Source organism: Lampetra fluviatilis, chromosome 13 (genome assembly GCF_964198595.1).
Source record: "Lampetra fluviatilis chromosome 13, kcLamFluv1.1, whole genome shotgun sequence".
Taxonomy (NCBI): domain Eukaryota; kingdom Metazoa; phylum Chordata; class Hyperoartia; order Petromyzontiformes; family Petromyzontidae; genus Lampetra; species Lampetra fluviatilis.
In genome coordinates, this window is record NC_136287.1 from 7380717 (window position 1) to 7397021 (window position 16305).

Here is a 16305-nt window from a genome sequence, read left to right on the forward strand (position 1 = left end):
GGGATGCACAGTTTTAGCAAAATACAAAGTGTCCCCTCAAATAACATTCGGATGACAGAAACTTCATTCATCTCGAAGCTTTGGTTTGACGGCAAGCTGTTGATTTGAGGTGCTATTGAACACAGGGATTAAACATAACACGTGGCCTCTCGACTGTGAAATCTTGGCAGGACCCTCCTGAAAAAGTGTCTTGAGACTTGATGAGTCCTTGCTGGGTAAACAAGCATATATATAGATTAAAAGTTGCCTCTCAATAGGTTTAATGGGTTCCTCTTTTGAACCCATTTCAATGACATGTATGGCTGATGTCACGACATTTCTTCTGTGTGGCTGTTTTTGTTGTAGTTACAGCCTGCGCTGTATAATACATCGGGCAGGCTTAAATGTTCGATCACATGTCCAGATAATGTCATCATCACCATCTACTTTTTCCCAAGTTACCACCAGTGAATAGAAATTACATTGTGCACTGTACAAAAGAAAAATTATCCGCATGTTTTATCATACGGATTCAAGTAAGGTCACAAATCTAGTAATGACAAAGCCAGTATTTGAATTTAAAAAACCAGCCTTCAATTCACACAGCATAACTTCATCATGTGCTGGAGAGTTGCAGGGGTTAGTGACTTGATAACAGTAGAAGCCATATAGAGTCTGCGGCACTATCTTCAGTACATGCAAAAGTGGAAAGGTAGTGCAGGTTCCACTGGTTCAAACCTCTGTTTAAAACATTTAAATCATAGAGTTGGGTGATTGAATATGACCTCACAATTCATGGTCTGTGTACATAGACCTCATATACACAGCTATCAATGAGAAATTGGAATTTTGGTGAGATGAAATGTTGATGTGATCTAATTTGTCCCCGTATAGAGAAGTTGGAGCAATCACAATAGCGCTATGCCATAATCCTTCTTTAAAGCGCTTCCTCAACAAAAGCCTTGCATTTTGGAGAAGAGGTTGTTTTTGATGATTTTCAATGCGCATTATTCTTATGCTACATATGGTTCTTGAGTTATAAACACATCTAAATAAATCAATAGTAGTATGATTGTGGTGATGATGATGATGACAGTAAAACATCATTGAACACATCAATAGTAGCGTGACAATGCAGTTGCATGACTTCTACAGTAGGCCCCTTATCGTGGCCAGGGCCAGGCCGGATGCACACACTTGGAGTGCTGCTCACCATGATACTCTTAGTCCTGGGGTGGACGGCCAGGCTCAGCCCCAGAGACATGTTTTCCCTCACCTCCGACACATCCGGGATGGTGATGGAATCTGCCGAAGAGAGACAAGGATCCCCTCTAAAGCCATGCAGACCGCTGGAGCAAGTGCTGCTCTTCTTCCTAAACACTCTGTCCATGGGGCAGGTCCATGGCTCCAGCTCCCTCCATCCCACTCACTCTTGCCCCCCCCCCGCCCAATGGCGGAGCCAGGATTTTCAGGTAGAGGGGGCAACCCCTCCAGCAATGAAAAATGATAGGAGTTGTTAGTAAGTAACGACTTGTCCCTTGCTTTTTATTCGACGCGTGTGCGGCGATGGTGCAGCCATCGATCGAGGGTTGAATTCAAACCACGTTGTATGATCGGCATCGCGCTCGCTGAAGGTGTTTGCCTTCAGGGAAGTCGTGGACTCTATACGCAACTGCGCACAGTTCTGAGTCACTTATAACTGCTTTGCCGTTACTTATTGCCAATTATGGACTCACACTATTGTCCTATCATCTCATAGAGTCCCTGGCACGTAATAATATGCTACACAGTGGCAGTGGGGGGTCGCAAAATGCCGATTTATTACTAATAAACCCCAATGATCCGATCGAAATTAGGGATTTCGATCGGTTCACTGGGGGGGCACGTGCAACCCCCCCCCCCCCCACCGGCTCCGCCAGTGCCCCCGCCCCCCTGTCGTCTTCACCTCGCAACAACAACAGTCTGCGCTAGGATACTCCACCCTGTTGCTTTCCTCAAGAGCGTTCTTGGGATGCCAACATGATCCAGCTGGAGTGTCGCACCAAACCCAGGGGCCAAGTCGGGGTTGGCGTAGCCATATAGACACAGGCATTAAACGTAGAATAAAATGCCTTCCCAACTTATTGTTACTTTAAAAAAAAATACAGAAAACATATATTTACCCCTACAATCATACAGATTGTGAGTGCAAGTGCTGTTAGAAAGCACCTATAAAGGCTGACACAGCATAGGTCATTGTTCTTCACTCATTTTCAGAGGGGGGCCACTTTCGCTGATAAGACATCAGTGTGAGGGCCGCCACACCGCCTGCAAGGGGTGTTTTCACTATTTGTGTATTGTTGGGGGAGCTAGAAATCAGGGCCGCACTGAAGGCCACCAGGGACTGCCATTGGCCCACGTTCAAAGTTCAAAGTTCATTTATTAGATATAGCCCTGTGAGCCCTTCGGCTCTTGAATCGGGTGCAACCGCAACAACAAAAAAAACATGAACAAGAAAACATCTTAAAGTGACTACGTGCAAACAGAAAATCCAAGAAAAGACAGCAAAATATTGCGGAAAAAGCACCGTACACCAACACTGTGCAAATATCCCATAGGGATGCAAGTCAAACAACAACAACCACAAGACAACTTAGATTAAGGCCATCAGTCTAACTCTGTACTACAACAAACAAACATGGCCAAACCAAAAAACTTTTCGAAAATCACCAAAATAAAGCCATAAAAGCAGTGTTTTTCAGTGCCTTGCACTGAAGAACACTGGCATAGGTGATGGTGTGGTGTGCAACCAACATCAAGCCTGGGCCACGTTGGTATCTGAGCACTGATGCTTACACACTGGATCAGGAGCTCGCTTTAGGCTGAGTTATCCGGATAGTTTATGATTCTACATGCCACTGATGCAAACTGTGGCTGGGATCAAACTCAAATTGCCAGGTTCTTAACACGGTGCACAAACCACAGCACCACCTCTCACACATGTTCTTACAAACCCACACACACACAAACACACAAATGAGTATACTGACCACTGAACTGCAGCTTCTCACAGTTCCCATTATGTGAGGGCACAGGACACTTGTACAAGTCCCCGGTTCGTGGGCCAGATGACAACAAGCTGGGCGCCCCAACCAACAGCCTACGCAAGACAACACACGACAAACAATCATGTTAATCAAATCTGTAAGTGACGAGACAAACCCTTCAAAACGGAATAGTGCAGGCCAGAAACCTTAAGTTTCAAACAACATGCACAAATATTTTTTAAAAAATTAACCACAGTGCACTTCTTCTTCTTCTTGGTTCTTTCGGTAAAGTCACGTAGAAGGGAAGTAATAAAATAATAAAAATAAAACATAATAAAATAATTCTCACGACGTTTCGGCCACAACGCAAGCAGCCTTCCCTTCTACGTGACTTTACCGAAAGAACCAAGAAGATGAATCCCTGCAGTCACGAAAGCTTTAAACCACAGTGCACTTCTTCAGGAGCATCTGATTGCTTTTGCATAATGCACAAAAGCTCAGTGCTTTTCACACGTTTGTGTGTTGTTTGCGACGACATTGTCTTGCGTGTTCAGGTCTGACAGCCGAAGTCCAGCCTCACGGGAAACTGAATGGATGTCTTGAATTCGTCTACTGAAATGTCCAAGGTTCACAGTGGTTTAAAATGCGACGCACAGTCTTGCTCAGGATTTCCAGAGTCGCGTGCCGGCAAGCTTCTCTGATTCTCCACTTCAATGGGTGATGGCCACATCAACCACGGGTGCTACGAGGAACTCGACTCAAGGGTGCACCATTGCTTTCAAGGAAGGTCAAATCCAGGGGGTTCAATGGCTGGGTTGATGATGAGACATCTGTGACTGACATTTGTAAACGATACGCGTGTGACGGTCAATGCTGGTTTTTTAGGCGCAGATTTTGCTATTAATTAATGAAGTGGTTTTATTTTGTCCATTGGTCTCTAGTACTAAAGTTTATTTCAGACCACAATGAAATAGTTCTAGCCACAAGTGGCTTTGCAATTTTCCATTAACTGACCCGGAAGTTTCTACTGTATATATACGATATACGATAGATGCAATGATGTACTATGCTTGAGGTGTAATTGTTCAAAAGAATATTTATTATTTACTCTTGAAATGTAACAGTGGAGTTGAGAGGCACATCATGAAATAAAATATTTTGAATGTGGGATTCATAATCCAAATGAACTTGGTGGCAATGCCTTAGTAAATGTCTTAAAATAAAATTAATAATGTTAGCAGCTGTGTGTTTATGACTGTTATAAAACGAGTCACTCATATATTATTGCCCTGGTGTGGTCTGCCTTGTAGCAGCTAAGACTCAGGGGGATGTGAGAGCTGTCCCAGCAAAGCCCTCTGTTACACATAGAAGGCCCTATCCTAGAAAGACAAGGCCATTACGTAACTAATCATCAGTATAATGTAGTCCACCTTCATTTCCTTTTATGGACAAAAATAAATGAAGGAATTGCATCATCAGTGCTACACAGGTGTAGTGTTGTAAAGGACGGACTTATAAACTTCTTGATGGCACACACTGTTTATTGCCTTATTAAATTACACAATCCTTATCACACAAAGGGGTAGATGGTCCCCTCACCCGTTACCCTGAGGAGGTACAGCCTCCAGACCTTGTACAGCTCCACACTCACGCTTAGCTCCTATTCTAAGGAGGACCAGCCTCCGGACCTGCTGTCTATCTAATCTCCCCGCTAGACTAGCGTCCTCCGGCTGGGACCTAGGGGAGGCACACGGACCCGCCGCTGGCCCGGCGGGTCCCCGACCTCTGGTCGCTCAGGACCTTCGCCCTCACAAGGGCGGGAAGGCTGCGAGCCAGGGTCCTATCCAGGACCTATCTCCCCTGACCACTGGTTACTCTGAGCCCCAGCCCTGACAAGGGCTGGAAGGTTTGGTCCAGGGTCCTAGATGTCTTCGGCCGACTTGGGTCTTCGTGTAGCAGAACTGGCCAAGAGCTCTCAGCGCTCCGGCTTTAATACCTGTTCGTGGCCGGGTTGTCCAATTCATGGCCACCTTGTGGAACCCTCCGATTGGTCCTTCCCAATCTGGCGTTTGGATCCTACCTCACCCCATTTGACCCTGACCGTTTCATTGAGCGGGAAAAGCTTGTTTACGATCCGCTCTCTCACAGCTTGCGAACAGCGAGTAGTTATCACCACTACACAGGCAACAGCATAACACAAACGCCTCATCACATTCATCAAAAACTCTTCCTTATGAGGAAAACAACACACGAGGGGCGTCCTGAAACACTTAAAATCACACTGTCCAGAAGGGAGGCTCTTGTTGAGAGCAGGCAGATATAAGCGGATGGAAAAATATACGCATAATAGTTTTTTTGGGGTTAGAGCGCCTAAATATAAATGTGGTGTTATACCCGCCACCACCCTACACAGCCAATTAGTAAGGTTTGTCACGTAAACAAAACATGCCAATTCGTTACTAGTTTAGCTCACCAGTGTGTAGTAACTTATTGTCATATTTGTATACGTAACAAACCTTATTAATAAGCTATGATGGTTGGTGGTGGGTTTAACGACACATTCATATTTACGCGATCTAACCCAAAAATCCTCTATTATGGTTAATATTGATTGTGAAAGCCTACGTGTTAACGTCATATTAGGCCATCTGCAAGGGAATAATACAGTAAACTATCGGAAAGTGATGATATCGTGACCCAATGAAGCCAACATGGGTTATTATAAATATATGTGTGGGCTTTCAATTAGTCCAGCACACTGAGGCTCACTTTTCATGCACCGACACTCATTCAGAGGAAACACTGCTCACATGTCAGCTTTCTCAAGATGTCCAAGTTGTTCAACACTAAAGTGGAAAGTGCGATCTCCAAATTTACAAAGCTAGGTCAACTTTTTTCTGCCACTCCTCTCTCTGCTTTGTAAAAGGGCCATTGCCAACACGTGAGCCTGTCGCAGCAGTTCCCCTACTGTTGTCCGCGGACCCCTGTTTGGCCGTTAGGCTATTGCTACAGGGGGTCCGCGGAAAAGAAGAAGAAAAAACATATTCCTGCGGAGGGAGCTGGTAGGAACGTTGAGTTGCTCGGTCAATGGCCAGGGTCAACGGCGGCGTGGTGTATTCCGCAAATATGTCCGACTGTGAGGGCGGGCACAAGCCGGCGTGAGTAGGTTAAACGTTGAGTTTTATAAGGGCACCACGGGGTGACCAGCCCCTCCCCACCCTGACCCTCCCCACCCAACCCCCACCCAGCCCCACCCTCCCCACCCAGCCCCTCCCCACCCTCCCCTCTCCACCCAGCCCCACCACTCCCATTTTTGGATGCACAATAATCCCCTGTGGGCTGGTGTAACCAGGAGGTTCCTACCAGTATAATAACATCCTCACCAAGGAAATGTACAATTTTAAATAACTCGTAGGTTTAAAAAGGGTCCGCACACTCTAAACGGTTGGGCACCGTTGACCTATATCGTGTGTTTCGGTTATAAGGCAATGTTGATGATGAATGCGATGGGTGTTTCTTAGTTGCGCCTCCTTGTATAAAGAATTACTGTGCTGTCCCACAGCCACTCGCGGAATTTGTGTTTTTGTAACATTTATACAGTTCCATCACAGTGCATGACAGTGGTCATCTAGAGACATTATTCCCCAATGAGAGATTATTTGGTTAAATCTACAAGAGCAGCAGCACAGAAGGAGCGATCTCCCACTGAGCGAAGGTTTTGACCAACGAGTTTGAAAGTAGTCCCTGATTACACTGTAACAAAACATTTTTGTTCCTGGGTAGTAAGTCTTACTTTCTAATTGCTTATGCGTCAAAAGTACAGAACATGGCGATTATTCCCCACAAACTTTGTTTTTGTGACCAGGACCCAAAAGCAAAGTTAATAATCCACTCCATGAATAACACTGTGTAACAAATTTATAAAAAAAAAATTGTTCCTGGGTAGTAAGTGTTATTGTGTAATTGCTTATGCCTCAAAAGTGCAGAAAATGGCGATTACTCTCCACAAACGTTGCTTTTGTGACCAGGACAGTGATATTTAGAAATTTGCCTATTTTCAATGAGAAAACGTGTGCATGTGTCAAAACCTTCACATAAAGCCCTGGTCACAAAAGCAAAGTTTGCAGGGAATAATCGCCATTTTCTATACTTTTGAGGCATAAGCAAATACGCAATAACATTTACTACCCAGGAACAAAAACCGTGTTACATCGTGTTACTGTAGCAGAGAGCATGTGAAAAGGAGAGTGAAAGATGAGGGGCGTTTTACCTCCGATAAAATCCACAGGCTACAAAGTGCAACCCAGCAAGTGTTGTAAATACACTTAAGAGAGACGTAACCATGAAAGCATTTTAACTAGAAATGAGAAAACATAAAACAAACACATTCCCTGAAAATGCCTAATTTATGCGAAACGTCAATTTGATTCTAGGAAAACTAAGCCCCGATTACCATATCATACTAGGCGCAATGCATCTCTTCAGGCATGGATGGATTTGTTTAATAAACATTTGCATCATGGTAAATGTAAATAGATGATAAATAAAGGAAGATAATATCCTGATAACATATGATGAAATATTACTTGTTTTATTCATGCTGTCGAAATTATATCCTGGTTATAAGGCATTTTGCGCCATGTGAAAACCGCCCCACACACACACACGAGTTAAAATGCACTGGTGGCTCAAAGCAGGTTACCCGAATGTCCATGGCCCATCGAGAGATAGATTTACAAATGTAATAAGGGGAGCTTATCCCTGATCCAGAGCCCTATATATTCCGGGCCCTAAGTATTATGAGAACCTCCGTTTGCATGTGCATTGCACGCAAAGCTGGAAAGGACCTTTGAAACTACCCCAGCAAGTGTCGTTGGCTTCATGCGTGGCGTGACCTACAAACGACACCAATAAAGAACGTTGGTCTGCGATGTGGATGCACAAAACAATCATTAAAAAAACCCGCCAATATTGGTAATGCGCACCTTTCAGACACTGCTGAATTGATAACAAAAATCAATGGCGATTCTGTTTCGTTAAACAACACTACCGTGTTGATTTGAAGCTTTCGTGACTGCAGGAATCCATACCCTTTGGTTCTTTCGGTAAAGTCACGTAGGTAGAAAAATATTAGATCACAACGTTTCGATCGCAACACAAGCAAAAACTGCTGAAGTAGGCATCAGCAGTTTCTTCTTGCCGTGGTTGTCCCACCTGATGGCGATTGCTTGTGTTGCGATCGAAACGTCGTGATCTATTATTTTTCTACCTACGTGACTGTACCGAAACAACCAAAGAGTATTATGAAAGCTCGTTCGTAAGTGCGGATGTTTGGAAGTCGGTGTTCGTAAGTTGTGGACTACCTATACTTAAGAATGCAGACACCGTGCAGCGAATTGTTTTTCTGGTTATGAGTAAATGGAGAGAGAAGTGTTGGTGACCACGTAACCATTCTCGTTTTTTAACCCACTTCCCGTGATCCAATCTAGCTGACATTTTCCACACAGACTCGTTGTGCGTGACAATACATTTTCGTGAAAAAAATTTTCCTAAATTTTACACTGTTTAGGGAATTTTTTTAAAATGTTTATTACCAATTGCTTAATGCTGGCAGACAATCATCTGACCCATAGGTAGCAGCCATCTCAAGCCAGAGGCAGAGAGGACTCTAGCCGCCACGCATATAAAGGATTTAGAGTGAAAAACTTTGTTTTTACGGGTTAATTTTTTCTCGCCGTGGTTGTCCCACATGATGACGATTGCTTGTGTTGCGATCGAAACGTCGTGATCTATTATTTTTCTACCTACGTGACTTTACCGAAACAACCAAAGAGTAACACTACTGTGGGTAAAAGAAGTCAAACGGGCCGAGCCTGCCAGGACGACTCATGCCCAGCCCTGCGCCCACGTGCAATCCGATCCGTTCCCCGTGCGTCGGCACACAGGGGAGGAGGGAGTCGTACATGCCCAAGCGTGGCTTCTTATGCAGCCCCACCACGAGCAAACCACTCGGGTCGTGCACAACCACTTGCCCCGAATGAACCAGAAACCACAATCCGGCACCGTTTCCGAAACTTCTACTCGAGAACGCATTGTGTCCCCACACTAGGCAGGACGTTCCCACAGCCCACGCAAGCAGCCCTGAGTCCATAACTGCGCTCCTGCAAGGGAAACAGTAACCCTCGCCACCGTATGCCTACTTATTTCTCAGCACAAATGAGGAATTTTAACCGAGGGTTTAGAGCCGGGGGCTTGTGATAAACAAATAACGCGGCTGCACCCACGGTGAAATGTTAGGGTGTGTAGCAAAGTTGTTGGGGGTTGTGGGCGGGTGTGTGTGTGGCTCTATTTTTTTTTTGGGAAACCAAAGATTTTTGTTTTCCAAACGCCTTGAGCAAACCCTTATCTGATCGTGGACTACTTGAAATATGCACAGGTAATTGTAGTGTGAGCCTCTAACGCTGTTGATTGGCAAGTCAATGCCCAGGAAAATAACGAAATGTCATCAACGCAGTTAAAAGACGACGATTAACGACTGCAGTGACTTTGTCCTCTAAGATAACAGGCCTGATTGCAAACGCTTCTTTTAAAAGTGTCGTTTTCATCAAGCTTGTACCATTGCATATGACCACATTTTCTTGGTTCTTTCGGTAAAGTCACGTAGAATGGAAATAATAAAATAATAAAAATAAAACATAATAAAATAATTCTCACGACGTTTCGGCCACAACGCAAGCAGCCGTCCTGAGGTGAAGAATAGGTCTGTCGAGAAGACAGAGTATGTTTTATTTTATTATTTTATTATTTCCATTCTACGTGACTTTACCGAAAGAACCATGAAGATGAATCCTTGCAGTCACGAAAGCTTTAAATCGAAATATGACCACATTCTCTTAAACACGCCAATCCTATCCAATATTGGAAACCATGTGGGGTTGCACCAGGTTAGAACTTACATGGGTAGACCACCGGGGCTTGCCAGGTGTTGTAGGTGCGGGGCTTCCGAGAGGAATGGCCAAGGAGATGGCAGTGGTGAGTGTCACCTCCCGCTATGCTTGGTGGGTTTTCACCAGGTACTGTGGTTTTCTCCCACATGCCCATTGCTCACCTATCCAATTGGTCAAACATTCCCATGCAGGACCCTTTTGGAAAAATATCCTTCAGACTCAGTAAGGCTGCTCTAGGTAAATCATTGGCATTAGAGTAATATACACACTGTACTGTATAACAATACAGAACCGCAAATCTATAGCTGTTGACAAACATCAACGATTCCAGGATTACAGGAGATGGGTCGTTTAAATGTTAATATATTCTTATTTTCCATGCTTTTTCTTGAGCTTTCTATCGAGTTGTTATCAACAATCGCTGAGAAAATTCTAGTTTTGGAACGCTCCACTTCGCTGTTTACATCATCACACAAACATCACTTGTGACCTACACTTTCACAGATAAGACTCACGCGTGAATGGGTGTGAGAGTGGAAGGAAGTTTACTCTTGCAGACTTTTGCCTTTGAGTGTGACCCACATTACAGCTTAGAATTATAACGATTGAACAGGCTCGGAGAGACAACGTAATGCAGCGTGGACCTCTAACTCTTTTTTTAAAATGTGACAAAGGACAATGCCATTGGCTGAAAACACTTTAGGACAATTGCTTTCTACCATATCATAGTCTTATGAAATAAAAGTTGCACTCTTTGACTCGATGGTCACACTGAGTCAAGTGGGCAGGTGCTGATTTAGCATGCGATTAAGCCCAAAAGAGAGAGGGACTTTCCAATGATTCTAGATTTGAAGCTTTCGTGACTGCAAGGATTCATACTCTTAGGTTTTTTCGGTAAAGTCACGTAGGTAAAAATAAATTTTAAAAAGCAATAGGAATAATTTATTTATTATTTCTATTAGTTTCCCTTTTATTATTTATTTTTGCTCTAATTGTGTTTACTAATAACTAATACAAAAAATGTACTAATAATTAATAAAGAATAAAAAAATGTTTTTACTAATAATGTATTTATTATTTATATTGTTTATATTTTAATTACTTATTTTACCTACGTGACTTTACCGAAAAAACCTAATAGCATTCGGGATCCTTGTACCACACTGCACAGCACAAAATGCTGTCGTTCAACCTCAAGGAAGCGCTCACCCCCCCACCCCCGCCTATTGCACCTGGGCCCCTCCGGCGCTTGGGCATCGGCGCAGTTGCACCGGCTACACACTCAATAGGAGCTACGCCACTGACCCCCCCCCGACCACGCAACACCCGTCCCACAGGTGGGAAGGGACACCAACGGAGGTTCGGAAGCTTCTCACGGTACCGAGTGGTTTGGTGCAGTGGGCTACCGGGCATGAGGACATTAACGACCTGCCGCCAGCGTGGTGGCTCCAAGTTCTCATGGAAGGGCGTCTGTCAAACGCCGAATAAGGAGATAGATGCCCCGTTAAGGAGTTCGCCCCTTGTTCAACCATTCGTCGAGGAAATCTCTCCTCAAAACAAACAGGCCGGTTTGAAACATCATCCTAGCCCGGGTGCAGTATAGCATTCCTTGCGTTGGAAGTTTGGGGATTCAAGCGGCTATTGTACGTTGTATGTGCGAGACTAGGCTACCGCATGCTGACGTTCTATGCGATCCCCACGACAAATGCATGACATGGTCTCCCTGTTGTACAGTGCCGTGTGAAAAGTAACGTCGAAAAATACACACGCTAAACTGTAAGCAAATACGTGCGTTAAGAGTAACGTCTTTCTTCATTCCTGAGAAGTTGTTTTTTTTCTATCGGTTACACCCACAAATGCGGCTGGGATAGTGGGTTTGTCTAGGCCTTAGGGCTAGGCGGAGTCACTGGTCTGGCAGCTCTCATGAGCATTTTGGTCAGAGATAAGCGGCAAGTAAACACACCAGTAAACAATCATCGTCTCTGGTCGCACGTGATTGGGAGAACCTTACTTTTCTGGAGGAAAAGAAAATGCTTGCTCTCAACAAAACACCGAGTTCACATGAACTCTAACTGCAGACACTGTTGTGGCTTCAGTGTAGCAAAACCCATTGTTGTACCGTACTTTGTATGCTCTCACGTCTCGACTCCTTGCCCTTCACCAAGCCACGCTGACCAGCGTGGTGATGTATGGCCAAAAACAACCCCATGGAACGCACGGCATGGGATGGCTGCCATCCAGCATTGGATTAACAAAAGGGCTGTACACGTACAGTTGCTGATTTCGTTCATCCAATAATACCTTGTGAGCTCTGCACCATTACGTAAAACGCTGGTACATTCTATTGTAATTGAGAGTAAGACTTTGTGGGTGATCATGGGGCAAGTCAGTGTCAGCCCGACTGAGCCCATTTTATCAGTGGTATATAATGTCAGAAGTAGCTCTGTGGCATCTGCTTACAAATACCGTGTTCTAACACGGGGTGCTGCACTGCTCTGTGAGCATTGCAAATTGACTCTTCATCACAAGACAACAAACGCACCGCATGTGCAAACAGGATATAACTTTATAAACGGATATGAAGAAAAAATAAAAGGGAACATTTATTTTCAAAGTGCTGCAATTACTGAAACAATAAGCTTTTCAACGTTACAGAGGAAAATAAAGTGAAGCGTTCCACAAATCCCCTAATTGTAGGTGTGTTTGTGGAATAAACAACACAGTCACTGAATTTACTTTCACAAGTCGGAGAAATATCTCAACTTATTCAATAAATGATTGCCCTGTTTGTATTCACACGTGTGAAAACACATTACATTTTTCCAACAGGTAATTGTGTCTCTCATGACTAAGGACCACTATCGGTGTTTTCTATTGTGATTCATTTGTACTTCTTTAGTTATTTGTCGCCGAGTAGAACTGTGGGTAATTTGTATGGAATTCAGCACATGTAGCTTATTTACCCTTAAAGCTTACATACTGTGTTCTAACTCTATGAGTGGATTGGCATAGGGCTATACATTATTATTATGTGTTTATGGTGAAGGGGTGTTGACTCAGTACAGTAGTTAGCGCACCGTACTATAATTCCAAGGTGCAAAGTTCACTTCCTGGCTGCCTATTAAAATCGTTGATATTTCATCCAGCCAAGGTTCGCCCCCATTTCACCAACCTGCACTGACCAGCATAGTAAAGTGCGATCAAACAACCTCCACGAGTGACACAACATGCGGGAGGCCTTCATCCAGCAATGGATTGACCATCATTATCATCCAGCAGTGGATTGCCAAAGGGCTGAATATTATATTATTAATATTAACAGTAATTTATTCCAAAAAATGGAAAGGGCATGTACGTTTGTATTAACCTGTTTTCAGAGTTTTAATACGTTTCCTTTCTGAAAGATGCATACATTTTTTTTTACATTCATCCTTTCATGTTTTAAAGTAACTTTTATTGAAAGGAAAGGCACTAATTGCAATGTACAAGTGAACCGGAAGTCCAGCGAGAGTCCACAGGGGAAATGCAGCAGGAAGCACTCACCAATTGTTGGATCTCTCTGCATACTGCCGCACAGTGTAGCCAAACTGGGCATCTTCAGGGCCCTCATAGAACTGGGCATTTTTGGTTCCAATATTAAATGCCCAGCACACACCTGCCAAAACAACATCAACAACAACAGGACTTTAAAAAAAATATTCGCCATCTGCCATTCGCTTCAGTAATTCACTATCCTCTTGCTGGTGGAAGTGCTTCCCGTGTTTGCGTCATCTCCGACATAATATCTCAGCAGTCGTCTGAATTGTGTTTGATGTCTTCTGGGGGGATGGGGGGGTAAACGTAGGCAGGGTAGAACGAGGGTGGAGTGGTTTGCTCGTTGCGCTATAATCTGGTGAACTGAGTTGATACCCAGCCACGATTAATTTGAATCGGTCCTCGACACTAACCCGTGCTAACCAGCGTGGTGAAGTACTAAAAACAAACTGAAAGGCATGTGGAGAGATCTTCATCTAGCAGTAGACTCATAAAGGGTAGTGCATTACATTGCAAGTAGTGAGCAGGCCAGTGCAGTAGCGACTAAACGTGTCAATCGTAACAAAGTGGAGGGCATTTCATGTCTGAAAGGAAAATGCCCCTCAAATTTGGAGTGGACATTACGTGAGAGAAGCTTAAAAAACCTCACTCACATTCCACGTTGACGTCTAGCTTCAGATCAAATTGCAGCCGGGCACTCTGAGTGTCTGACTTCCCAGTTTAACACACTCCATTGGAAATGGTGAATAATGAAAAGAGAAAACAACATTAAGGGCTGTGCTGAAAAGAATTCAAAACTAAAATCTCAGGTGACGTGAACCCCAAAAATCCATCCATAAATGGACCCAAAAGGGAGACTAAAAAAATAGGCTGTCATTCAACAAAATCTAACGTTTTTTAAACTGGCAGAGTGCAAATCTCTGCTAAATGTGATGAGGCACCAGCTCGTGCAGTGATAACACGCATGACCCGTCTTGTGTGTTTACAGTGTTCAATGTGCCTGGGCTTGCACAGGATTGTGGGTGTGAGGCTTTGAGCTACTGCAAATGATTATCTTTAGTAGGTAGAGACCCAGCAGGAGATGTGTAGTTGTTTGTGTTTGTGCTGTATAACTCCTTGATGTGTGTCCAGCTTGTACTGCATGTTGTTCCACGTATCGGAGAGCTATACAACTACAGACCCTTTATTTTTCAAACTTCCTGCCATTGTACCTAAACCGCGTAACTCAACTATGCGTGAAACATCTTCCCAGAAATAATGTGATGAGAATTCTGCCGCATATTAATCGGAAAATCAAATCTTCAGAAAATAAATATTAACGGAATTATCTTTGCAATATCAAAAATATTTTTAAATGCCCCTACGATTAATTTCAGTTCCTAAGAAGTTTTCACGAATATTTTTTTCGTCCCACCTCCGCAGATCTTCTCTGCTTGCACAGATCAGAACCGTCTTAGAGATATACATAAACATAACACAGTGCCTTATTGTTAGTCACTTGTGCGTACGCGTTCTACAATCAAATAAGGAAACATTTAATAGATTTTTTTAAAACACTATGCCCCCTCCATCATCCGGCCTCTCAGCATTCCACTTTCGCACAAGCGGCATCTCCCAGTGAATTATTCGAAATGTCTCTGTCATAATTGCCATCAGTGCTCGGAAACAGGGTAGCCCTTTTATCCTTTCACATTCAACGGCTGGGGGGGGGGCCCTGGCTGACAGCCCGGCGCACCCATCGTTGCCATGCGGTGCACCCTCACGGCTGGTTGGGTTTTTTTTAGTTGCAACCAAGCAGTGAGAATGAAAGAAAAAAAAAGAGAAAAATGTTTCCCATGAAGTTTACTTTGTTCAACCAGCCGAGAACTCGAGAGACCAGGATAAGTCTCATTTGCAAAAACTGAGCTGGGTAAGCCATAGATGACGAAAAAAATTGAATAAAAACAAGGAAAGTAAATACATACTCAGAGCAGGGCAACCGCACTCACCAGAAGCGGCGCACTCACCTTGCGTCAGCGTGAGAAGGCAGACGAGGCCCTCCGTGCGGAATCCCATCCTTGCACCGCCGCAACTAATTGCCAATTCAGGTCACGTTGCCGAACTGCCCCCAAGTGAAAAGACCCTGGCAACAAGAAAATAAGTGACCGGGATAAAATATATATTAACTTCCGTTGCTCGACACTTGTGAGCTGGAGCATGCACACCTTGTGGAAATGCCTGGCGGTTGTGGTGGTGGTGGAGGGGAGAGGCGAGGGAGTGAGTGAGCAAATGGTGGCAACTACATAAGCAGTAGTGACAAGAAGGATCAAAGAAAAGTGAATAGGGGAAGTTTTGTGAACAAGTGTGGGGCAGAGCTCCTCCCACAGTGCGGAGGAGGAGGGAGGCTTCTGCTGGCTGGTCTAACCAGCAGGATAAGCACTGCACATCACCGGGCAGAATCTGCCTAAGTTACCCTACAGCAACCTCTGTGGCTTTCGTGCAGTGAGTCAGAAGGCAAGCATTTGCAGTACCGTAGTGTGTTGTGCAATGACTTGTTTTTTTTTCTCAGGGGTAAAACATAAAGGCACGTCCCTGCAATGATTTCCCTTCTACGTGACTTTACCGTGAGAATTGTATTTTATTATGTTTTATTTTTATTATTTTATTATTTCCCTTCTACGTGACTTTACCGAAAGAACCAAGAAGATGAATCGCTGCAGTCACGAAAGCTTTAAATCGAAAATCCCTGCAATTGTTTCCTCATGCCACTGCTGGTGGATGGGCCTCCAAAAGACGGAGCTCTGTAGAGCCCCCTCTAGAGGGTGTTTTGGCCTCCTCTT

The 16305-nt window shown here is 44.1% G+C and overlaps 1 protein-coding gene across 1 annotated transcript in view; it reads right to left on the reverse strand.

The window, feature by feature from the left end:
* The window catches only part of LOC144935487 (integrin alpha-11-like), a 53174-nt gene extending 37394 nt beyond the window's left edge, over window positions 1-15780 (reverse strand). Inside the window, exons 1-4 of the mRNA XM_078862186.1 lie at window positions 15493-15780; window positions 13496-13607; window positions 3009-3118; window positions 1193-1284 (exon numbers count right to left, since the gene is read on the reverse strand). Coding sequence (XP_078718312.1) covers window positions 1193-1284; window positions 3009-3118; window positions 13496-13607; window positions 15493-15541 — 363 coding nt within the window. The 5' untranslated portion in view covers window positions 15542-15780. The remainder of the gene's footprint in view (window positions 1-1192; window positions 1285-3008; window positions 3119-13495; window positions 13608-15492) is intronic.
* Between the last annotated feature and the right edge of the window lie 525 nt (window positions 15781-16305).